The sequence below is a fragment of the Sciurus vulgaris genome (assembly GCF_902686455.1).
Source record: "Sciurus vulgaris genome assembly, chromosome: 4".
Taxonomy (NCBI): Eukaryota; Metazoa; Chordata; class Mammalia; order Rodentia; family Sciuridae; genus Sciurus; species Sciurus vulgaris.
Window position 1 is genome coordinate 52,568,570 of NC_136464.1, and position 25,222 is coordinate 52,593,791.

Genomic DNA, 25,222 nt, shown 5'->3' on the forward strand with positions numbered 1-25,222 from the left:
AATAAGGCAACTCTGACCTTGGGAGTACAAAAAATTATTCAAATCTCTTTTTTAATTTCTTTGGATATATACCCAAAAGTGAAACTGCTGGCTTATACAATAATTCTCCTTCATTTTTTGGAGTTACCATACCATTTTCCATAGCAGCTGTACCATTTCCCATTTCTCCAGCAATATGCACAATAGGTTCTAATTTCTCCACATTCTCATCAACAATTATTTCTGGTTTGGGTTTTTTGTTTGTTTGTTTGTTTGTTTGTTTTTGTTTGTTGGTTGGTTGGTTTTTAGTTGTAGATGGACACAGTACCTTAATTTTATTTTTATTTTTATTTTTATTTTTTTTGGTTGGTTGGTTGGTTGGTTGTTTTTAGTTGTAGATGGACACAATACCTTAATTTTATTTTATTTTTTTATGTGGTGGTGAGGATCAAATCCAGTGCCTCACACATGTGTTAGGAAAGCACTCTACAACCCCAGCCCCAGTTGGTTGGCTTTAATAACAGTTATTCCAATGAGTTTGAAGTCGTTACCATGGTGTTCTAGCCTTTTCGCTGCTGTGACTAAAAGATCTGACCATAATAATTTTAGGAGGGAAAGTTTATGTGGGGGTCACAGTTTCAGAGGTCTCAATAAACAGAGAGCAGGATCCATTCCTCTGGGCTCGAGGTAAAGCAGAACATCACGGTGGAAGAGCGTGACAGAAGGAAGCAGCTCATATGATGATCAGAAAGTCGAGAGAGGTCTCCGCTTGCCAGATACAAACATATACCCCAAAGCCACAGCCCCAATGCCCTACAATACCCTACCACTTCAGTTACCATTGAGTCATTCCCTATCAGGAGATTAATTCACTGATTAAGGCTCTCATAACCCAATAATTTCTCCTCTGAACTTTCTTGCATTGTCTCACACATAAGCTTTTGGGGGACACCTCACTTTCAAACCATAACACATGGTTTTGATTTGATTCCCCTAACGATTAGTAAAGCTAAACATCTTTTGATATGCTTATTGGTTTTATTGGACATTGGTGTATATATACATATATATATATTTTTTTTTTATAAATGCCTATTCAAGTCCTTTTTGCCCATTTTCACGGTTATCAGGTTGTTTATTTTTCTGGTGTTGAGATGGTGTGTTCTTTAAACTAAATGGTTTCATGCTGGTCTCCAACTTTCTGACTGTGGCAAAGGTAGTACTCCTCTATAAGCCAGTTCAAATCATGTTCTATAAGTCATTGCTAGCAGCTCAGCCCAGAGTCTAGAGAAGTTTCTGTCTCTTGCAAATGAATCCTTTTGGAATACAAGATATAAGCCTTCAGTCCTTTGAATTGTCATCTTCCAGAGCAAGTGAAGTACCAAAATTAAAGGCTTCAAGTTCTCACATAGGGTCCACATTTGGGTTCAAATCTAGGTAAATGAGTTCATATTGTTTCCCTTAATTACCTAGGAAACTAAGTAGGATATGGTTTTCTCCTCCCTGCTCATTAAACATATGTACTATAGCATTCTTTGGAATGCATGACATATTTTGTTTCAATTACCTATACAACTTTTTTTTCTCAACCAAGCTCTTAATGTCAGTGGAAAAAGACTTGAGTGATAAAATATCTCATTAATAATAAATATAGCAAAAGCTTTCATCTTGCTATTTCATATAGTGTCCAGTAAGAAGACTGATCTAGTAAGTAGATTGAATAGTATAAAGAAGAATGTAGATAAATACCCCACTACAAATTAAAGAAAAGGGGAAAATGCAAAACAAGAATGCAGTCAGGCATGGAAGCACACCCCTGTAATTCCACTACTTGGGAGGATCCAAAGTTCAGGTCAAACTCAGCAACTCAGTAAAATCCTCAGCAACTTCAGCAAGACCCTGTCTCAAAATAAAAAACAAAGGGCAGGGAATGCAGCTCAGTGGTAAAGTACCCCTAGGTTCAATCCCAGTAACAAACAAACAAAAAAAACCCACAACCAAAATAACTTTTTAACCACTAAATTCCCCAATGCCCCTCCAAAAAGGATCACTAAAAACAACACAAGTGCAGGGAGTAGTGGTGCAGGTCTGTAGTCCCAAGGGCTCCGGAGGCTAAGGCCCTAAGAACTTAGTGACATCCTGTCTCAAAATAAAAAATAAAAAGGGTCAGGGATCTGACTCTGTGGTTAAAGTCTCCTAGTTTCAATCTCTGGTACCAAAAACAAAAAAAGCAAAAATAAGACAAACAAAAAACTTCCTTTTAGATAGCTGGTTATTTCATTTGTGAGTATACCTGGACAATTTTCATCATTAAATTTCCTTTATATTTTTACTGTAAAACTTTATGGAAAATTCTTCAGTGTTTTTCAGACAGTGTTTTATTTTGTTAGTGCTGGGAACTGAATCCAGGGCCTTGGACCTTGCACATGGTAGGCAAGAGCTCTACCACTGAGCTACATCCCCCACCCATTTCAGACAGTTTTATACCAATAAATTTGGAATGTCTAAATGCCAAGAGATAACACAGCATCACAAATTTGGTAAATTCACCAGGATCACAATCTGGTAATCAACCTCGCAGGTTTAAATCTTGATCTTGTCAGACCCCTGGAGTTAAACCCAACCAAGGGAGACCAAGAGCAAACTCACAAAGTATTGATAAACCAGAATGCTAATTCCAGCCACTCTTGTCTAGAAAGAATGCTCAAGCACCGTATCTCAGACACTGTTACATTTTGAAGTATTTAAGAAGCTAATTTAATAACCAGAATGTTAATTTGTATAGGAAGTAATTTCAGAAGTCTTAAATTTAAGCAAAATCTAATCCAATTATGAAATCTAATGTAACTAACATCTGCATCACACAGCAAAGTTTACTGACATTTGTTTCAATCAATGTCTGTCTGTCTGTCCCCCACATACCTGCCCTGAGCAGTGCATGATAAAAAGTCAATTCTCTTTTACCCCTCTTCAACTAAACTCTAAGGAAACTATAAATACAATGGTTCTCAATCTTGGTACACATTAGAATAATCTAAAGTTTACATCTATGCCAGTATTCATTGTCCATCCAAGGGCAACTGAATCAGAATTTCCTTTTTTCATCTATTTTTGTTGTTGTTGTTATTATTATATTGCAGTATAGGATCAAACTTATTATTATTATTATTATTATTATTATTATTATTATCATATTATAGAACAGGATCAAACCCAGAGTCTTACACATGCTTGGCAAGTGCCCTACCACTGAGCTACATGCCTTGCCCTTTTTAATATATTTTTTTTTAGTTGTTGATGGATCTTTATTTATTTTTATGTGGTTCTGAGGATCAAACCCAGTGACTCACACCTTAATCCTGGCTACTGGGGGACTGAAGCAGGAAGCTCACAAGTCTGGGCAATTAATTGACTCCTGTATCAAAAGTTTATTTAAAAAGGGGTAGGATGGGTTGGGGTTGTGGCTCAGTGGTAGAACGCTTGCCTAGCATGTCACTGGGTTCGAGTCATAGCACCACATAAAAATTTAAAAATAAAATAAAGGTCCATCAACAACTAAAAAAATTAAAATACTAAAAATTTTTAAATACATTAAAAATAATTAGGGGCTTAGAGTCTGTGTTTAATACCAAAATCTAAAACACAGAAAACAGAATTTTGATTATAAGCAATTGATCAAATTATCTCTAACTTACATATTTCTGATAATTATAAGAATAAAGGAATGAATAAATGAGTCTTCAAAATATGGTAAGAAAGCTAAAAAATAAGCATCCAGTAAATCTTTTACCATCTATAAATCCCTGGTAGGATTTAGTAGCTTTATTTGCAACTTGTCCTTTAGCTCCAAGGAAAATTTGTGTGGTATGGTGAAAAGAGCACTGAGTTTGTTGTTAAAATTCTTGGAGTTTAATTTCAACACTAGCATTAACTCCAGGCAACTAAACATTGCAGCACCTCAATACCTTTATAGCCATAAAACGAGGAAGGAAAGAGATTGATAACAGAAGGAAATTAACATTTATGAACATCTACTGTAGGCCAGCCAGAGTGCATGGTGATCTTACATGTGACCTCATTCCTCTCCCCTCTTCTAATCCCCTCCTCTCACCTCCTTCTCCTCCTCCAGCAACACCTCAATTTTTGCTTCATGTCTGCCTAGTTGCTTAGAGGGTTTTTCCTGCTAGTACTGTTTTATATTTTTCACTCATCAGTTTTCCAAGGAACAGATAACAAAATAAATACAAAATAGCAGTAGCAGCAACATTTATTGAATACTCAGACACCACTCTGAGACTTTATCTGTATGATCTTATTTAATAATCACAAGTTTTAATGAGGTAGATATTACGATTAACTTCATTTTATAAATGAGACCACAAAGCATCAGAAAAATTTAAGTGATTAAGACCAAGGCCCCATTTGAAATTGACAGAGCCAGAATTAAAATTCAGAACTTAAACATTTTACCACATTTGCCTTATACACATATATACACATTGATCAATCATTTAAGATGAAGACATGACATTCACTATAAATACTTCAACATGCATCTTATAATAATAATGACAACTTCCTATAAATACCCAATAGCCAATACCACCGTAAAAAAAAAATTAACCACAGCATCATCCCTAGCTGTCCCCAATAATGTCTTTCCTCCCCAAAGTAGGATTTGATTTAATTTATGAATTACACTGTTATCACATCTCTTTACTCTGTTAGTATAGAGCCATGCCCTATCTCTCTTCTGAGGATAGAAAGGCTTGAACTTGGCAGAGTTCTTTTGTAGAGCAATCTATCTTCTGAGTTCTGTTTATTTCCTCAACTCTTAACCACGATCCTGTGATGTCCACAGTCAAGATCATAACTAATTTTTGTCCGGGGTGGCCAGTATACCAGGGATTGAATGAGGGCACTTAATCACTAAGCCTCATTAAGTTGCTGAGGCTGGCTTTGAACTTGCAATCCTCCTGCCTCAGCCTTCCAAACTGCTGGGATTACAGGCATGTGCCACAACTAATCTTAACACAAATCTCCAATAATAAGTATTCATGTAACTATTCAGAAGGGGTGTGTCTTAAATTATGAATGGCTTTATTTTAAACTTTACCTACACAACTAAGGCTGTATAAAGAAGTCATTTTTTATTATCTCTAGACCATAAAATTTTCTTTTCTACCTGGATGACAAATTCAAATCAAAAGATGTTAAATGGAACTAGCTAATCCTTTTGATGTTAAAGAAATCCAGAAGATGGGTGCTGGGGCTGTAAGTCAGTGTCAGAGCACTTGCCTAGCATGTGTGAGGTACTGGGTTCAATCCTCAGCACCATATAAAACAAATAAACAAAATAAAGGCATGCTGTCCATCTACAACTACAAAACATAAATAAACAAAATAAATCTCTAATTACAGGCTGGGGTTGTAGCTCAGTGGTAGAGCATTCACCTGGAACACAGGAGGCACTGGGTCACTGGGTTCGATCCTCAGCACCACATAAAAATAAAATACTGTGTCCACCTACAGCTAAAAATATATATTTTAAAAAACCCTCTAATTAAAAAAAGAGAAGAAATTCAGGCAGAACTCCAGCACCAGCTGGCCTACCCATCTGCACGGACCCATGTAGATGCACCACACTGCTAGGGCTCCCCATCTACCAACACCTTTGGACTCCTCTGCTGCCATCATGGATTATTCCCACCATCAGTACCACCATCTTTAGTTGAGGTAGCTTCCATCTGGGGACACATGCCAGAAACTAAAAGCTTATCATCAAGGTACCCTCAACAGGTTAGCCACTGCTGCTGTCACCAACTTGGGACATGATCGCTTTTATTCAGGCATAACAGCCAGGACCTGAAAGTTCATCACCAAAGGCCCTTCAGGTTTGGTTGTATCTGAGCTATTCCTGCTAGGTGTACTAATAGCCACCATCTTGCTGCAGAGGCAGAAGAGAGTCTTGCAAGGTGGGAAAAGGGTGTGAGGGTATCTTGATTCCAGCTTGTCCAGCCAACCAGCCCAGCACCCACCAGGATACCAGAGACAACCTGGGAGCACTTGTTGGGACCCACCATCAGCCTGATCCACAACTCCACCAAGCACTGGTCCTGCTGGTTTGGTAATCAACAGGGCCCTCCAGCTTCTCAATCCCCAGTCTCCCAACCATCCCCTGGGCACCAACCAGCCCAGTGCCTGCAGCTATGTGGCTGACCCTCAGCTTTCAACACCTGGTCCTGATTTGCCCAATACAGAACAGCTTTCCGCAACAGGCGCACAGGTCCCGGTGCTCAGCCCTCAAGACTTCTGGGAAGAGAGATTCCTGATTGGGAAATCAAAAGGGCAGGGGCAGCAGAGATACAATTTAGAGACTATATTATAGACCAGGAATTATTGGGTCCGAAAGTGAGGGAAGGGGCTTAAACCAGGCTCCTGTTTCACACAAGTGACCCCAAAGGAGAGTCCTGGGGTGCAGTCTTCCAGAGGGACTGGCAATTGCTATACCCTGCCTCCAGGAGTCCCACCTACAAGTCTAATCCTCCCACCTTAGTAACTGTCATCATCCTGAGAGTGGAGTCACCAGCACACTCCAGACAACCTGCCTATCAGAAGAGAAGGGAGACAGAGAAAATCTCCAATTTGTTTAATTTTCCTTCAAGACTCTTTTTCCTTTTTCTTTTCCCCATTTGTTTTTTCTTTTTTCCTTTCCTGCTCTCACATTCCCATCATCTTTGAAATCAAGTACCTTTCATGCATCAGGCTGTTGAAGACTGGGAGGTTTGAATAGTATATTATAGTTTTGTTGTAGATGATTCTTCTTCTTCTTCTTCTTCTTCTTCTTCTTCTAACTTGCTCATTTTTCCCTTATTTAATCTTATCCTTGGAGTCTCTTTCTCCCTTTTCTCCTGATAACAACCAACTTGATTCCGCTTTCACACTTCCTATGATCTAGTACCTCTATATTCTCACGTCTTACCTTAACATTACATCCTACACCCCTCCTCTGTCCTCTTTGTCCAACTTTAGAAACTGTAGACCTTACTGCAAACCTATTGTTTATGCTGTAGATAATAATCAAACATATCATCTCCATTTAATACAGTACTGCTAACGTCTTAATAGGGGCTATTTGGTTTAAGGCTGCATATTGTTTGCATTGGGTGATGTTAATATTGATATCCTCCTTAAAGGGAAGGTATTGGAAACCTGCAGGGACATTATAAATCTATAGGGTAGAAATTGTAATACCTCAGAACTGCACTTCTAGAGGGGAAGATAAATGAACAATGTGGGGAAAAAAAAAAAAAAAAAGCACAAAGTACCCCAAACAAACCAAGATGCTATATTAATAGAATCCATTAACAGCACGGTAGAAGACGCATCAGAAAAGGAGTTCAGAACATACATAATTAAAATGATCTGCTAAGTAAAGGATGATATAAGAGAATGAATGTAGGCAACAAAAGATCACTTCAATAAATAGTTAAAAGAGCAAATATAGGCAACAAAAGATCATTTCAATAAAGAGAGATTCTGGAAAAAAAAAATCCTTGAAATGAAGGAAACAATAAACCAAATTAACTCAACAGAAACTCCAAGAATTATGGGATAACATGAAAAGAGCAAATTTAAGAATTAATGGGATTAAGGAAGGCACTGAGATACAAACTAAAGGAATAAACAATCTATTCAATGAAATATCTTAAAAATTCCCAAATCTGAAGAATGAAATGGAAAAATCAAATAAAAGAGGCTTACAGGACACTAAATGTACAAAATTATAACACATCCACAAGAAGGCACATTATAATGAAAATGCCCAACATACAAAATAAAGATAGAATTTTAAAGGCCTTGAGAGAAAAGTATCAGATTACATATAGGGGGAAACCAATACAGATATCAGCAGATTTCTCAGTCCAGACCCTAAGCTAGGAGGGCCTGAAATATACCAAGCTCTGAAAGAACATGGATGCCAACCAAGAATCTTATATTCAGCAAAAACTCATCTTCAGATTTGATGATGAAATAAAAACCTTCCATGATAAACAAATGTTAAAGAATTTACAAATAGAAAGCCTGCACTACAGAACATTCTCAGCAAAATATTCCATGAGGAGGAAATGAAAAACAACAATGAAAACTAGCAAAGGGAGGAACTACACTAAAGGAAAAGCCAACCAAAGGAGAAACAAGTTAAAAACCAAAAATAAGTCAAAACGACTGGGAATATAAATCATATCTCAATAATAACCCTGAATGTTAATGATCTAAACTCATTAATCAAAAAACACAGACTGGCAGATTGGATTTAAAAAAAGACCCGATGATATGCTGCCTTCGAGAGACTCATCTCATAGGAAAAGACATGCACAGATTGAAGGTGAAAGGATCAGAAAAAACATATCACACCCACAGACTGAGTAAAAAAGCAGGGATTTCCCATCCTCATATCAAATAGACCATATGTTATTGAACGAGCTCCATGAAATGAATGATGAATGGATAACAGAAGACATCAGAGGGAAATAAAAAAAATTTTTAGAGGTAAACGAGAACAAAGACACAACGTATCAAAATCTCTGGGACGATATGAAAGCAGTACTTAGAGGAAAATTCATTTCATGGAGCTCATTCAATAAAAGAATGAAAAATCAACAAATAAACGACCTAACATTACATCTCAAAGCCCTGGAAAAAGAAGAAAACATCAACACCAACAGTAGTAGGAGACAGGAAAAAATTAAAATCAGAGCTGAAATCAATGAAATTGAAAAAAAAAAAATCCAAAAAACTGACAAAACAAAAAGTTGGTTCTTTGAAAAAATAAACAAAAACCGATAAACCCTCAGCCACACTAATGTAATGAAGAGAAGAGAAAACTCAAATTACTAAAATTCATGATGAAAAAGGAAATACCACAACAGATACTACTGAAATACAAAACATAATTAGAAGCTATTTTGAAAATCTATAGTCCAACAAAACAGAAAATCTCAAAGACGGCAACAAATTTCTAGAGACATGTTCCACCCAAACTGAATCAGGAGGACATACACAATTTAAACAGATCAATTTCAAGCAATGAAATAGAAGATGCCATCGAAACCCTACCAACCAAGAAAGGGACCAGATGGATTCTCAGCCGAGTTCTACAAGACCCTCAAAGAAGAACTAATACCAATACTCCTCAAAGTATTCCATGCAATAGAAAAGAAGGGAACCCTTTCAAACTCATTCTATGAAGCTAGTATCACTCTGATACCCAAAGCAGACAAAAACACATCAAGAAAAGAACACTTCAGACCAATATCCCTGATAACACAGATACAAAAATTCTTAACAAAATTCTTGCAAATCGCATACAAAAACATATTAAAAAGACAGTGCACCATGATCAAGTAGAGTTCATGCCAGGGATGCCAGGTTGGTTCAACATCTGGAAATCAGTAAATGTAATTCATCACATCAACAGACTTAGTGTTGAGAACCATAATCATTTCAATAGATGCAGAAAAAGCATTTGATAAAATATGGAACCCCTTCATGCTCAAAACACTAAAAAAAAAAAAATAGGGATAGGAGGAACATTCCTCAACATTGTAAAGGCTATCTATGCTAAGTCCAAGACCAACATCATTCTAAATGGAGAAAAACTGAAAGCATTCCTTCAAAAAACTGGAACAAGACAGGGATGCCCTCTTTCACCACTTCTATTCAACATCGTCCTTGAAACTCTAGCCAGAGCAATTAGACAGACCAAAGAAATTAAAGGGATACGGATAGGAAAAGAGAACTCAACCTATTGCTATTTGCCCACGACATGACTCTGTATTTAGAGGATCTAAAAAATCCCACCAGAAAGCTTCTAGAACTCATAAATGAATTCAGCAAAGTAGCAGGATATAAAATCAACACTCATAAATCTAATGCATTTCTATTCATAAGAGATGAATCCTCTGAAAGAGAAATTAGGAAAACTACTCCATTCACAATAGACTCAAAAACAAACAAACAAACAAAAAAAAACCCTTGGAATCAATCTAACAAAAGAGGTGAAAGACCTCTACAATGAGAACTACAGAACACTAAAGAAAGAAATTAAAGAAACCCTTAGAAGATGGAAAGATCTCCCGTGTTCTTGGATAGACAGAATTAATACTGTCAAAATGGCCATACTACCAAAAGCGCTATACAGACTCTATGCAATTCCAATTAAAATTCCAATAAAATCCTCACAGAAATAGAGAAAGCAATCATGAAATTCATTTGGAAAAATAAGAGACCCAGAATAGAAAAAGCAATGCTTAGCAGGAAGTTGAAGCAGGAGATATCACAATACCAGACCTTCAACTATGCTACAGAGCAATAGTAACAAAAACAGCATGGTACAGCATAGAAGACACAGAGACAAAACCTCATAAATAGCGGTTACCTCATATTAGACAAAGGTGCCAAAAACATAGAATGGAGAAAAGATAGCTTCTTCAACCAATGGTGCTGGGGAAACTGGAAGTCCATATGCAGCAAAATGAAATTAAACCCCTACCTCTCACCCTGCACAAAATGCAACTCAAAATGGATTAAGGATCTAGGAATTAGAACAGAGACTCTGCAACAAAGAGAAGGAAAAAGCAGGCCCAAATCTTCATCATGTCAGCTTAGTACTAGACTTCCTTAACAAGACTCCCAAAGCACAAGAAATAAAAACAAGAATCAATAAATGGGAAGGATTCAAACTAAAAAGCTTTTTCTCAGTAAAGAAAACAATCAATAATGTGAAGAGAGAGCCTACAGAGTGGAGAAAATCTTCACCACATGCACTTCAGATAGAGCAATAATCTCCAGAATCTATAAATAACTCAAAAAACTTAACACCAAAAATACAAAGAACCCAATCAATAAGTGGGCTAAGGAACTGAGCAGATATTTCACAGAAGATATACATTCGATCAACAAACATATGAAAAAAATGTTCCACATCTCTAGTAATTAGAGAAATACAAATCAAAACTACCCTAAGATTTCATCTCACTCCAATTAGAATGGCTATTATCAGGAATACAAGCAACAGGGGTTGGCAAAGATGTGGGGAAAAAGGCACACTCACACATTGTTGGTGGGATTGCAAATTGGTGCAGCCACTCTGGAAAGTAGTATGAAGATTCCTTAGAAAACCTGGAATGAAACCATGATTTGACCCAGCCTAACCCTCTCCTTAGCCTATATCCAAAGGACTTAAAATCAGCATACTACAGTGACCAGTCATATCAATGTTTACAGCAGTTCAATTCACAATAGCTAGATTGTGGAACCAACCTAGATGCCCTTCAACAGATGAATGGATAAAGAAACCATGGACTATGTAACAGAATGGAATATTACTCAGTCATAAAGAAGAAAATCATGGCATTTGCAGGTAAATAGATAGAATTGGAAAATACCATGGTAAGTGAGATAAGTAAGTCCCAAAAAACCAAAGGCCAAATATTTTCTCTGATAAGTGGATGCTGATATGTACTGGGAGGGGGGGGGTAAAGAAGAATGGAGGAACTTTGGATTGTGTAGGGGGAAATGAGGAGAGGGGGCAGGGAGAAGGAAAGATGATGGAATGAGACAAACATCATTGCCCTATGTACATTTATGATTACATGAATGGTGTGACACTACATCATGTACAACCAGAAAAACAAAAAGTTGTACTCCCATTTGTATACAATGAATCAAAATGCATTCTGCTGTCATTTGTAGCTAAATAGAACAAACAATAAAATAAGTAAACAAATAATAAAGAAATCCAGAATAGGATAAAATGATTATCTTCCGAAATAGAAAAGGTTAAGAGATGTAGCTTGTGGCAGAACACTTGCTTAGCAAGCTCTGGGGCCTGGTTTCAGTGCCTAGCAAAACAAAAATAAACAAGTAAGAGAAGTAAAATACACTAGAAACACGACCTAGGTGTTTTTAGGTGATCTGTAATACAGAAAGGAAGAATGCAGTAAAAGTAAGGCTTCTGTATTCCAAAAATATCAATTTTTGTTAACCCATTAAGCCCCAAGTTTTTAATTCTGTTATTGCAACAAAGTTGACATAGGTGCATTCAAATAGGTTGGAAGTCATAATCTACAGCTTATATGTTAGTATATTAATAATATCAATATGTTATAGTTATTAATTGTATAATTATACTATAGATTATGTTTCATATTTAATTTTTTATAAGGTGGCCCACATCTGGCATGATGGGACAAAAATGTGTTGAGACTCTGTTGCAAATAGAAACAATATATTCTCCTCACTGGCAGAAATTTGAGGTAATTAAATATCAAATCCAGATATATGCATGTATTAAACAACTGGATACAAAAGCAAACCATTCCACTTTAGGGCTGGGGCTGTAGCTCAGTGGCAGAGTGCTTGCCTAGCACGGGTGAAGCACTGGGTTTGATCCTTAGCAATGCATAAAATAAACAAAATAAAGGTATTCTGCCCATCTACAACAATAAAAAAATTTTTAAAAGAGTAAACCATTCCATTTCAAGCTTGCAAATATTTATTTCCCTTAAACTTTGTAACCACCACCAGGTCACTAGTCCACCATATCCCTGTGTGTACCATTATCCCAATAACATTCTTCTTCCCCCACAGTAACTACTAACCCATCTTTGTAACAATCCCTTTTCTTTATCATCTAAACCTGTATCTATAAACAATATAGTTTAGTTGAGCCTAAATAAACTGTGAAATATCCCTCCTCTTCCACTAGATATCCCGATATCTATTTGTCCTGTCACTCACAAATTCATTTTGTCTAAAAAATATAAAATATTATGCTGCTGTGGCTTCAGACTTTACTCTCTTGTGAAAACTTACTTTAACCCTTTTCTCTTGTTAATCAGTTCTTGTATTAATTGGGTTCCTAGATACAACCCAAAGAGGTTACATAAGAATTAAGGGAGAAGGGGAGATCATATCCTTCAAAGGAAGAAGACAAAAGCATACATTGCTCCTTGGCATGAATTACTTAATCCTTCCTGAGCTAGAAAGTCCCATGAGGATTTATTCATTTAATGTTTGTATGATAACTACAAGCGGACGTGACTGAGATTATTAGCTATCCTATCTATGCCTACTAGGAAGTAGGTAGAATGTGCAGTTACAAAATATTTTATATCAACAGTATGTTATTCCTTTTTTTTAATAGTACTTCAGGTTGAATCCACGGCCTCATACATACTAGGTAAGTGCTCTACCACTGAGCTAAGCCCCTATTTCTTTTTTTATTTTTTGAGACAGGATCTTGCTATATTGCTGAGGGTGGTCTCAAACTGTAACCCTCCTGCCTCAATAACTGGGATTGTAGGCATATGCCACCATGTCCAGCTTATTATTTCTTAAAAAGAAGGTATATTGTAACTCACAAATTCCTTAATTCTCAACTGTGTTCACTTCATTCTTAGAAATAACCACAGGTAACAATTAGATTAGCTAAAACTTATGGCATTTATAACATATTAAAAAGTCTTCTAAGTGTTTTACTTTTATGGTCAAATAATCCTTACAATGACCATATAAAGTAGGTGCTATTAATTTCCTCGTTTTATAAATGAAATAACTGATATAAATGGGTTAAGCAACTTACCCAAGATCAGCTTTTACTAGTAAGGAGTACAAATAAGTTTTCAACCCAGGCAATATCATTTCAAAGTTCATGCTCTTACCTACCTACAGAACCTAATGGGAGCTGAGGGCTTCTGCACTACTGCAAGAAATAGAGATCTCACACATATTAAATATTTTCTAGTTGTCAGCAGAGAAATTCATCAAAGATGTTCAGTTACATTAGATAAATATTATAACAACAAGACTGCCTAATAATGGAGGCTTTTTAAACCACAAGTTTTGTACCAAAATTGTCCCAATTTTGCATTTATTAAGTGCCTTTTTTCTTCTCTTTTCCACCCTCTACTCCTCCTGCTCTTTTCCTATGACAGAAATTGAACTTGGGGATTCACATATGCTAGGCAAGTGCTCATGCTCTACCACTGAGCTACATCACCAGTTCAAAGCACTTCCTTTAAACTAGTGCTAGATATTAAGGTACTGGGGATATAATCTTAAGTTGTTATGTTTATTAATCTATTAAACACTCACTATACACACAGTATGTGAAAAGAACTATACTGGGCAATAAGCAAGTACCTAGATTCTGCCCTCAATCATTTGATGGTCTAGAAAGGGATATTAAAGACTCATGAGAAAAAAAGGAAAAAGAAATTCCAATTGCTAGTTCTTTACATAACTAGCTCACTCAAACCTAAAAACAACAGGAATACAGTGGTACCTCAGATAACTTGCTAAAAAAAATGGGGAGTCAAGGGAGTTGGAAAAAGAAAGGTTATTTCCAGTTAGTTAAATTGACAAAGAGTTCTTAGAAATGACATTTGAGCTCAGCATCACAGAAGGGACAAAACACTGGACAAAGACGGAGAAATAAAAGTACATTAGAAATTATATGAGTGGGCTGGGGATATAGCTCAGTTGGTAGAGTGCCTGCCTCGCAAGCACAAGGCCCTGGGTTCAATCCCCAGCACTGCCAAAAAAAAAAAAAAAAAAAAAAAAAAAAAATTATATGAGTGAAGGTAGGAAATGATGAAACAATTAAGAACCATTAGTATTCAAAAGGCACACGGAAGTATTAGGATAAAAAAACTACAAATTAAGGTCACATCATAGAAACCATTAATTGTCAAATTAAGGACAGAAGATTTCTAAGCAAGACATAATAAGTGTGCTTTAGAAAGAATAATCACCAGGAGGAGTAAAACACAGTTTATTAGGGTGAAGCCAGAATGAAAAACAGTGATGGGCTGAATGATGGAAACTACTTCTAAGAAGTAGAGGCACAGAAAGAGGAGAGTTATCTTTGAGATACCCTCACTAGAAATAGGACTTGAACTTTTAACTTTCTGATGGGTTCATTAAAAATAAAAAAACACATGTGTGGACTACTGCTTCCAGGACTTCTGCCTATTCCAATGATATTCTATATAAAAGAAACATAAGAGTCTGAAATATGTAGAGGAAAGTGGAATAACTAAGAAAAACAGAGTACTGAGTTCTCCAGGTATTTGTGGTTGGTTGGTTATTTTGCCACATTTATCCAACATTGAATAGGAGAGAATCAGCAACTTTTAAAAGTCAACAGGTGCAGATAAAAAGAGCCCCAAGAAAAGCCTCTTTCCTCACCCAAACAACCAGAAATAAGGCAGCCTAGCAAGACAAAAACCTTTTAGACAATATTAGACAATAACCACTCTATTCCAGCCAAAACCACAGGAAAAAAACATGGCTCCCTTTCTATCCTCTCAGCAAGGGTCAAAGGGAATGGCCTGAAAATTTTTATTTTTTTTTGTACTGGGAATTGAACCCAGGGGGTGCTTAACCACTGAGCACATCCCCAGTCATTATATATTTTTTTTAATTTTGAGACAGGATGTCACTAAGTTGCTTAGGGGCCTCACTAAATCACCCAGGTTGGCTCTGAACTTTTGATCCTCCTGCCCCAGCCTTCTGAGTCATCTGGGATTACAGGCACACATCACTGCACCTGGCAAGAGCCTAGATGTTTAACCTTGTCAGCTACTGTGACCAGTCTATATTTTCCCCCCTACACCAGGGTCTTACCAGAAAAGGTCAAAAAGGAACCTGACTGTTGTTATTGCCTCCCCCCACACCTAACACGGTATCAGAGGACAACAACATGGGGAACCTGGACTTTCTGTCCACTTAACACTGATGAAGCACATCCACCCCCTCCTCAATGAGGTGCTGTCAGAGCAGGCCTGGTGGAGAATCAGGACTAATACCACTGCTCAGAAATAACAAGGCCAGGGTCGGGGCTAGGACTCAGTGGTGGAGCACTTGCCTCACATGTGTGAGGCACTGGATTTGATCCTCAGCACCATATAAAAATAAATAAATAAAATAAAAGTATTGTGTCCATCTACAACTAAAAATATTAAAAAAAAAAAAAAAAAAGAAAGAAAGAAATAATAAGGCCATCCACAATCTCCCATCCAGCCCCCTACACTAGGGGAACAATAATGAAGTATACCTCTCCTTTCCAGCAGCATAGTAGAAAACATGAACCTGACTACCTGGCACTACAGAGGTAATGTCTACGGAAACATAAGGGATCTTTGAGATAACCTCACTCCATATTATAAGGGACCAATATCCTTCATGAATATTGTTACAAAAACCCCTAACAAAATATTAGCAAACAGAATTCAGCAATGTATAAAATGAATTATACACTATGTCCAAATAGGGTTTATTTCAGGGATGCAAGGCTAGTTCAGTCTTTGAAAATCAAACAATGTTATCTACCATGTTAACCAGAAAACAAAGAAAAAACCTAAGGACATAGAAATAGATACAGAAAACACATCTGACAAAATTATAAACACCCAACTGTAATGAAAACTGTCAGAAAACTAGGAATAGAGAAGAAATTGTGATAAAGAACATCCATTCTTAAACAAACTACAGTTAACATTTATTTAATGATAAAAGACTGAATTTTTCCTCTTCAGATCATATGACAAAGATGTTTATTCTTAACACTGCTGGTCCACATAATACTGGAAGTTCTAGCCAGCACGATGAAACAAGAAAAGGAAATTAAAAGTATACATATTGGAAAGAAGAAATAAAAATATTCCTATTTGCAAATGATGATAGTCTTTATAGAAAACCCCAAAGAATCTACCAAAAAAGACAAAAAAAAAAAAAAAAGGCTTAACTAGAAAGTGAGTTCACAAAGGTCTTAAGGACATAAAATCAATATATAAAAATCAAGTGCAGTGGGGCTTGGCCGCATGTGCCTATAATCCCAGTCACTCAGAGAAACTAAATTAGCTAGATTTGCAAATTCAAGGCCAGCCTGGGCAATTTAGTGAGACCATGTTTCGAAATAAATAAATTAATTAAGTAAAACAGGGCCAGGCATGCAGTTCAGTGGCAGTATGCATCAAGGTTCAATACCTCAAAAGAAAAAAAAAAAAAAAAATTGTGGGAGCTGGGCATGGTAGTGCATACCTGTAATCCCAGAGATTCAGGAAGCTGAGACTAAGAGAAGTGCAAATTTTAGGCCACCCTACACAATTTAACGAGACCTGTCTCAAATTAAAAACTAAAAGAGGACTGGAGATCTACCTAACTGTAGAGAAGCCCTGAATTCAATCCCTAGTACTGTAGCCCTCAAAAAAAAAAAAAAAAAAAAAAGTGGGGGTACAGGGTACAGCTCAATGGTAAAGCATTTGCCTAGCATGTATAAAGCCCTAAATTCAATCCCCAGCACTGCAAACCTACAAACATAAAAAGAAAAAGTCAAATTTTTTTATGTACTGGCTATGAACACATGGACGCAAAAAATATAAAACCATTTATAATCACTTTTTTTAAAAAATCTAACAAAACAACATAGGCCCTGTATAAATGAAAATTATAAAATAAAAAAATATCTACATAACAGATGTTCTGGGGCTGGGGTTGTAGCTCAGTGGTAGAATGTTTGCCTTGCACATGTGAGACACTGGGTTCAATCCTCAGCACATAAAATAAATAAATAAATAAAATAAAGATATTATGTCCATCTACAACTAAAAAATATTTTTAAAAAGAGATGTTCCATGCTGATAAGGTGGCAGATACAATATGTTAAAGAAGTCAATTCTCAAAGAAATACAAAGGTTGAACACAATTCCTATGAAAATACCAGCAAGGTATTTTTGTAGATATAGACAAAAAGAGTATCTTGAAATTCACATGGAAAAGTAAAGGAACTAGATAGCTAAAACAACTCTGAACAAAAGTGGGGAAAACCATTCTACTGAATTTCAAGATACATAGTTATGGCAATCAAAACTGTGCATTGGTGATAGATAGAAATATAGATACAGATATACAAATCAATGGAACAAAATAAAGAATTTAGAAATAGCTCCACACCAGTATGGTCCACTGATTTTTGACAAAGATGAAAAGCAACTTAATGGTGGACAGTTAAAAAACTGCACTAAAGCAACTGGACATCCATAATCCAAGGGGAGAAAAAAAAGTTTACCAAGACTCATATGTTCAGTAAAATTTATTTCAAAACAGATTATAGTTTAAATGTAAAGAATTAAAACTACAGGACTGGTGTTGTGGCTCAGTGGAAGAGTGCTCACCTAGTGTGTGCGAGGCAATGGGTTCAATTCTCAGCACCACATATAAATTAGCTAATTAAATAAAGGCCCATCGACAACTAAAAAAAAAAAAATTAAAAAAAGAATTAAAATTACAGAACTTTTAGACAAAAAGGGAAAACCTTTAGGACACAGGGCACAGATCACTTCCTAGATGTGAACCTAAAAGCACAATAAAAAAATAATAATAATCAGTAAAATGGACTTTATGAAACTGAGAAAATGCAAAGACAAGCAACAGACTGGGAAAATATATCTTCCATATCTGTAAGAAAGGAATCATATTTAGAATATATAACTAACTCTAAAAATTAAACAATAAAAAATACAGTTAGAAAATGGGAGAGTCATGAAGAGGCATGTTCATCAAAGATAATATACAAATGGCAAATAAGCACATGAACAGATGCCCCACATCACTAGCTGTAAGAGAAATGCAAATAAAAACTATGATGAGGTATTACTACACACATATTGGAGCAGCTAAAATAAACTAACAGTATAAAATGCTGTTAAGGATGCAAAGAAACTGGACCTCTCTTATACTGTGGGTGGAAATGTAAAATTAAACAGCCATGCTGATGAAACAATTTCTTATAAAATTAAAGTTAGGTCAGGGGCAGTGGCACATGCTTGTGTGATGGGCTGACAGAACTGACTCTGTGAGAATGTTATAGGCCAGACTCTAAGGGAAATGACTAAACAGACTCCATTTTGCTCTGAGACTCCATGTTATGTAGGAAATAAGCTTCTCCCATGGGAATACCCCACCTCTGTACCCATTATCAGTTACTTGGTGTGACATGTTTAATAATATACAAAGGCAACTCCTATGTAGTAAAGAATTGCTCTCTTTTGATTCTATTGCTCCTAAACAATGTACCATGTGAACAATGATTATGTGGATGTTAGTAACCATTCTTTAGTTTGTACCTAGGTAAGGGTCATTTTGACCCACTTCCCCCTCTGTTGATAATCTCATGATATTAATGTGTAATTTCGAATCACAGCAACAGACACTTATGATTAATGTAATTTTTGGTATAAGAACCTCTACAACCCTGTGGTCGGGGCTGTTCTCCCAATAGCCATTTTTGGGGGCATTATGTGAGACAGTCAGTCAGCTGGCTTAATAAAGACTCTCAAATTTGGACTACTCACTGGTGATCGGTCTGTTCTTAAGTTGCGACCCATAACACCTGTAATCCCAGCAGCTCAGGAGGCTAAAGCAGAAGGATCTCAAGTCCAAAGCCAGCTTAAGTAACTTAAGAGAGGCTCTAAGCAATTCAGTGAGACCCCATTTCTAAATAAAACACAAAAAGGGCTGGGGATGGTTGAGCACTCTGGGTTCAATACCTAGTACTCTACCCCCCTAAAAATTGAACAGAGTTACTATTCAACCCAGCAGTTGTACTCCTGGGCATTTACTCCAGATAAATGAAACCTATGTCTACATACACACATAAGTGTATAGGTTCATAGCAGTATTACTTATAATAGTTGAAATTAAAAAAAGATCCTACAATATATGAATAGCCAAACTGTGGCACTCTGACCATGGACTATTACTCAGCAATAAAAATGAATAAACTGAAATGGGGGGGGGGTGGATAAACTATTGATATACACAATAACTTGGAAGACTCTCAAAGGAATTAGGATGAGGAGGGAAAAGCTAATCTCAAAAGGTCACATATGATATGATTCCATTTATGTAACATTCTCAGATTGACAAAACTATACAAATGGAATACAGATTGGTGGTTGCCAGGGGTTAGACATGGTGTGTGTTGAGGCTAGGGGTAACTGTAATAGAATAACAGGGAAATCTTTGTAGTGATGAAATATAAGTTCTGTATCTTTATTGGGGAAATGTTACACAAAATCTATGCATGATAAAATAACACAGAACTATACAAGCACACTGTACCAATGTCAATTTCCTGGAGTTGATACTGTTTTATAATTATGTAAGATGTAACTATTGCAGGAAACTGGGTGAAAGCACATGAGATCTCTCTGTACCATCTTTGCAACTTCCTGTAAATCTACATTTCAAAACAAAGTTTAAAAACTTTTTCAAAGGAGAAAGCTCTTTAAAAATAACACATGTAGCATGTATATGCTTTTTAATAAAGAAAATACAAAACTATTAATAGTTACTCCTTAGGTGGGCTCTTTCTACATTAATTATTTCTAGAATTTCTGTATTTTATACAATGAGCATGCAATACTTGGTGATCAGAAAGAAAAATAATTTTTAAGAAAATAAAAACTAGACAGGCACAGACACATGCTTGTAATCCCTGCTACTCAAGAGATTAAGGGAGAAGAGTCACAAGTTTAAGGCCAGTCTCAATATTTAGTGAGACGCTGTCTCAAAATTTTAGAAAAGGGCTAGACATGTAGCTCAGTGGTAGAGTGCCCCTGGGTTCAATCCCCAGTAGTGCAAAAAAAAAAAAGAGCGAGAGAGAAAAAAAATCGAAAACAATATTATTTTTCACTGTTCAAAACACATCACTTAAATAGATACGAATTAAACCAATTATTAACTCACATATGCCTACACATACTAAATAAAAGATATGAAATACTGGTTTTTATTTTATTTATTTATTTATTTTTTTTTGTACTAGGATTTGAACCCAGGGATGCTTAAGCCACATCTTCAGCCCTTTTTAATTTTGAAACAGGGTCTCACTAAGTTGCTTAAGGCCTCACTTAGTTGCTGAGGCGGGCTTTGAACTTGTGATCCTCCTGCCTCAGCCTCCCCAGCCACTGGGATTACAGGCCTGCAGCACCATGCCTGGCTCAGAGTTATTTTTTGGCTTCCCTGACCATGCACTCTTATATACTAATTAAAAATTGCTGTGTATATTAAAGAACATACTTTTTTTTTTCTGGCTCCCACTTACCTTTAAATTAAGAGTTCACCTTTCAGGGTGTACCTATATCTGTACCATATCCAGAATAGTCTGAGCTTAGTGAATAAGAATCTGAAAGACATCGCTGTCCACTTTATTTCATTGATTATACAAAATTTTTTAACCTACAATCAAAATTTAGTGGTAAATTTAGTGAAGGGTTCCTGACCTGGCACATAGCATACCAGTAAAGGTAAGTGTGTAACATTCTAATTCTTACTCTAATCAGTATAAAATATTTGGGCAGACTAGTGGTTGGACACATGGACTAATAAAATTTTTACTTTTAAAATGTGCTTCGCAGGGAACTGGGGATGAAGCTCAGTGATAAAGCATTTGCCTAGCATACCACAACGTCCTGTGTTTCATCCCCAATAAGTAAATAGGCTACATCCCAAAATCCAATCAGCATAACAAAAAATGAGATATTGGCTCAAGACTTCATACTCTATTACATACTATGAAAATTTATTGAATTTGGATTCAAATTTTAATGTATAGTTATGGCAATCTCTGCTTCATGCCAATATTACATTGATGAAACTAACATCAATTTCATTTAGCCTTAAAGTTCCAAGCTAAAAATGATTTGCAGTTATTTCCAATAACTCAGTAACACATTTACCCAGAAGATCCTAAATTAGGAGAATCCATGGTTCTCACCTATTAGAATTTCTTATCTTCAAGAATTTCAAAAGAACAGAAGAAGTGTCAAGATAACACTATGGCCAGGCGCAGTAGGAAACACCTGTAATCCCAGCAGCTCAGGAGGCTGAGGCAGGAGGATAGTGAGTTCAAAACCAGTCTTAGCAAAAAAGCGAGGCATTAAGCAACTGTGAGACCCTGTCTCTAAATAAAATACAAAATAGGATTGAGGATGTGGCTCAGTGCTCCGCCACAAGTCATAAGCTTTGCTAAACCCACAAACCCACAATAAAATTTAAGAGAAATACAATATAATTCACTGCCCCCCAAAACAACATTCTTTTGAGGTATATAAAGCACTATTTTATTATCAAACATTGTGGTGAAATTATTATGACCAAGTTTTCTTATTAATAGACTCACATATTACATTCAGTACTGAAGTAAGGTTCAGTGTATAATGAAGCCACAGATCATTTCAATATGGAGGCATAAAGTCTCTAAACAAAGCTAAAAGGTTCAGCTTAAAATCTGGTGATGACTCAAGGCCCCAGATTCAACCCCTAGCACAGAAAAAAAAAAAAGAAAAAAAAAAAAAATCAGGTGATGCTTATACAAGAGAAGTATAGGATCTTCTCCATGTGTACCCTGTCCATGATCTCATTTTTAGTTAAGCACAAGCCATGAAGTAGGAATCACTATAATGATACTTGAAATCAAACCGTTCTTTCTGTTCTTATCCTAATATTATACCCCCCACTGTGTTATATCAGACCTTGAGAGAAAAACAAAAACAAATGCGAGCTTCCAAAAGAGTTCCTAAAACACATGCAAGCAAAAAATTAAGGATAACAGCATTTGTAAAACAAGTAATACCTTACTCACAAACAAATAAAACATAAGAAGTGAAAAAAATCCAGGTTTCCCTTCCCCAAAACTTTGCAAAAAAGTAAAACATTTACTCTGGATATGAAAGGATGTAGTTCCCTTCAATAATCTAAAATCCATTAAAAGAATGAAATTATCTCATTTTATTTATTCAACAAATACCACAATCTTTCAAAAGAGCTTTCACAGATAATTTAGCAGAATACAGAACTGTATTTATATTTCATATAAATGTACAAAAAGGATCAAAACTATAGAACTTTAAATTTAAAAAGTAGATCAATCTTCACTAACAATATATCATCATATGAAGTCAATCTTTTGACAACCTTAGTTAAAACAAACCTAAAAGCTTCTCCTTTGAAGAAATAATTATTGTTCCACTGAGCATTTAAAGACAGGACATACAGTTCATACAAAACTAATTTAACAGCTTGTTGCAATCAGTAAATTGTCATCTTATGACAAACGGCAAATACTTGTTTAGAGTAGAAAATACTTCATCAAAAGTTCAAATAGGCCAACAACTTTGCAAAATCTATAATCAGATAAAAAGCTGGTGGTTTGGTTCGGTTCAATTTGGTTTGGGTACTGCGGATTGAACTCAGGGACACTGAACCACATCACAGCCCTATTTTGTATTTTATTTTGAGACAGGGTCTCACTGAGTTGCTTAGTGCCTCACTTTTGCTGAGACTGGCTTTGAATTTGTGATCCTCCTGCCTCAGCCTCCTGAGCTGCTGGGATTACAGGTATGTGCCACCACACCTGGCCAGATAAAAAGTTTTAAAACATTACATGAGAAAGTCAAACTAAGACTCCATGGAGTTGTGTTATAATTTAATAATCAGAAAAGGAAATTAATTTATTTCTCATTAAGTGAATACAAATTTTACAATGATCATTTTTCTGATTTTTTTCAATTATGGTTTTGGTACTACATCTTCTATAAAAAGCATGTGCTCACCTGTCCCAGTTCTATTAGCTGCGAACTACAAGAATTCTCTATTTTTAATTTTTCTAGATCACTGTATTAAAATACTATTCATATATCTGCAAAATGGAACTTGACTATTAGTCCTTCAAATCTGTCAAAAGTAAACCTCAAATTTTTAAGAGATAATTTCAGTCCTACAGTTACCAGTGAGAGGAAGATCTGGTAAGCTCAGGGACTGTGATCATTTCATTTCTAGTCTTATGTGCCTTCTTAACGCAGAACTTAAATTGGTCATATTTTTACCCTGTGGTAAATACATATGTCAACTCAAGCTGGGAAAATGGTACCAACTCACGCTGAGGGGCTGTAAAATTCAAAGTACCCAAATTCCTCTTTCATGTTTAATTTTTAAAATGTCAACCTAATGTATTAAATCTTTTTTAGGATTTAAACTTGCCTGGTATTTAAACTCATTTAAGAAATATAAAGAAAAAGAGAAGTACACCATTACGGTTAAAAGAAATCCAAATGATACCTTTATTTTCAGAATCACCCCTTTCACTGCTTTCTTAAAACATCACTTCCTCTGCACTACTTCCCCCAGCCCTGCAGACAAATCAGTGAATAACGCCTCTCACACTCAGACTGTTAAAGGGATCCACTGTCCACAAAAGAGCGCTATGCTCCGTACACTGCCCTAAGGATCTTTGATGACTTGAAAGACACCTACTTGTAAAATGCCAAAGCCCTAAATTAGATCCCCAAGGGCTCCTTTTCTTTCTTAACCACAATTCTCCTTTTCAATCCTTCTCTCAACCCTGTAGGTCAGACGACTTTCCATCCAACAGCCTCTTTCAGTCAAACCTAACTCCTGCCCTCCAATACCTCCGTCCCCACCCCGGTCAATTGGCCACCACTCCAAGCCGGTTCCCTTGCCCTCGCCCTGGGTTTAACCCCGGGCCAGGCCTGCTTCTGCCATCCCTTCTACCCACTACCAAAGCCCCGCGCATCTCTTCCTCCAGGTGCACATTCCCGGGGACCCCTTCCACCTTCTTCCATCACTACTCTGCTCTCAAAAGCTCCAAGCCCTAGCCTCTCCGCGTCCTCCCGTCCTTCTCGCCCCTCAGCCTCTACTGACCCCTCAGCCTCCGGCGTCGTCACCCCTTCAGGCCGTCGGCTCAACAACCTCCATTTCCTCCAGATTCCATTCTAGAGCGGACTCTCCTGGCCCCCTCAACCGTCTCCCCGCGGCCCCTCGGGCTCCCTGCCCCTCGAAGCCCCCAGCTCCACCCCTGACTCCCCACTCACCCTTGGCTGCAGGCGCCCCCCAGTCTCCCCTCTCCTCAGCCTCAGCGCCCGCTCACCTCCGCGACGGGAGTCGGGCTTCCCGGACCCACCTCCGAGTCGGCGTCCGAGGCGCCGTCGGAGTCCCGGGCCCTTCGCGCCTCGCCGGAGTGGAGCACTTCGAGCGGCGGGGGCGGAACCCGGGGCGGGGAGCCGGAGTGGAGGCGGGGGCGGTGGCGGCTGCGCGCAGGCATCGCTCCGGCTCCGTCACCGCCGCTCCGGCAGCTGCTCCAAGCCGAACCGGA

General features: G+C 37.1%; 1 protein-coding gene across 4 annotated transcripts in view; it reads right to left on the bottom strand.

Annotated features, from left to right (window-relative positions):
* SAMD8 (sterile alpha motif domain containing 8) overlaps positions 1-25,222 on the bottom strand; it is a 60,705-nt gene extending 35,483 nt beyond the window's left edge. For 2 of the 4 annotated variants that reach the window (XM_079135948.1, XM_079135946.1), the window contains exon 1: positions 24,998-25,222. In XM_079135948.1, coding sequence (XP_078992074.1) covers positions 24,998-25,171 — 174 coding nt within the window. In that variant the 5' untranslated portion in view covers positions 25,172-25,222. Of the gene's footprint in view, positions 1-24,941 lie in introns of all 4 variants that reach the window. The other 2 variants (XM_079135947.1, XM_079135949.1) reach the window with 2 other exon arrangements.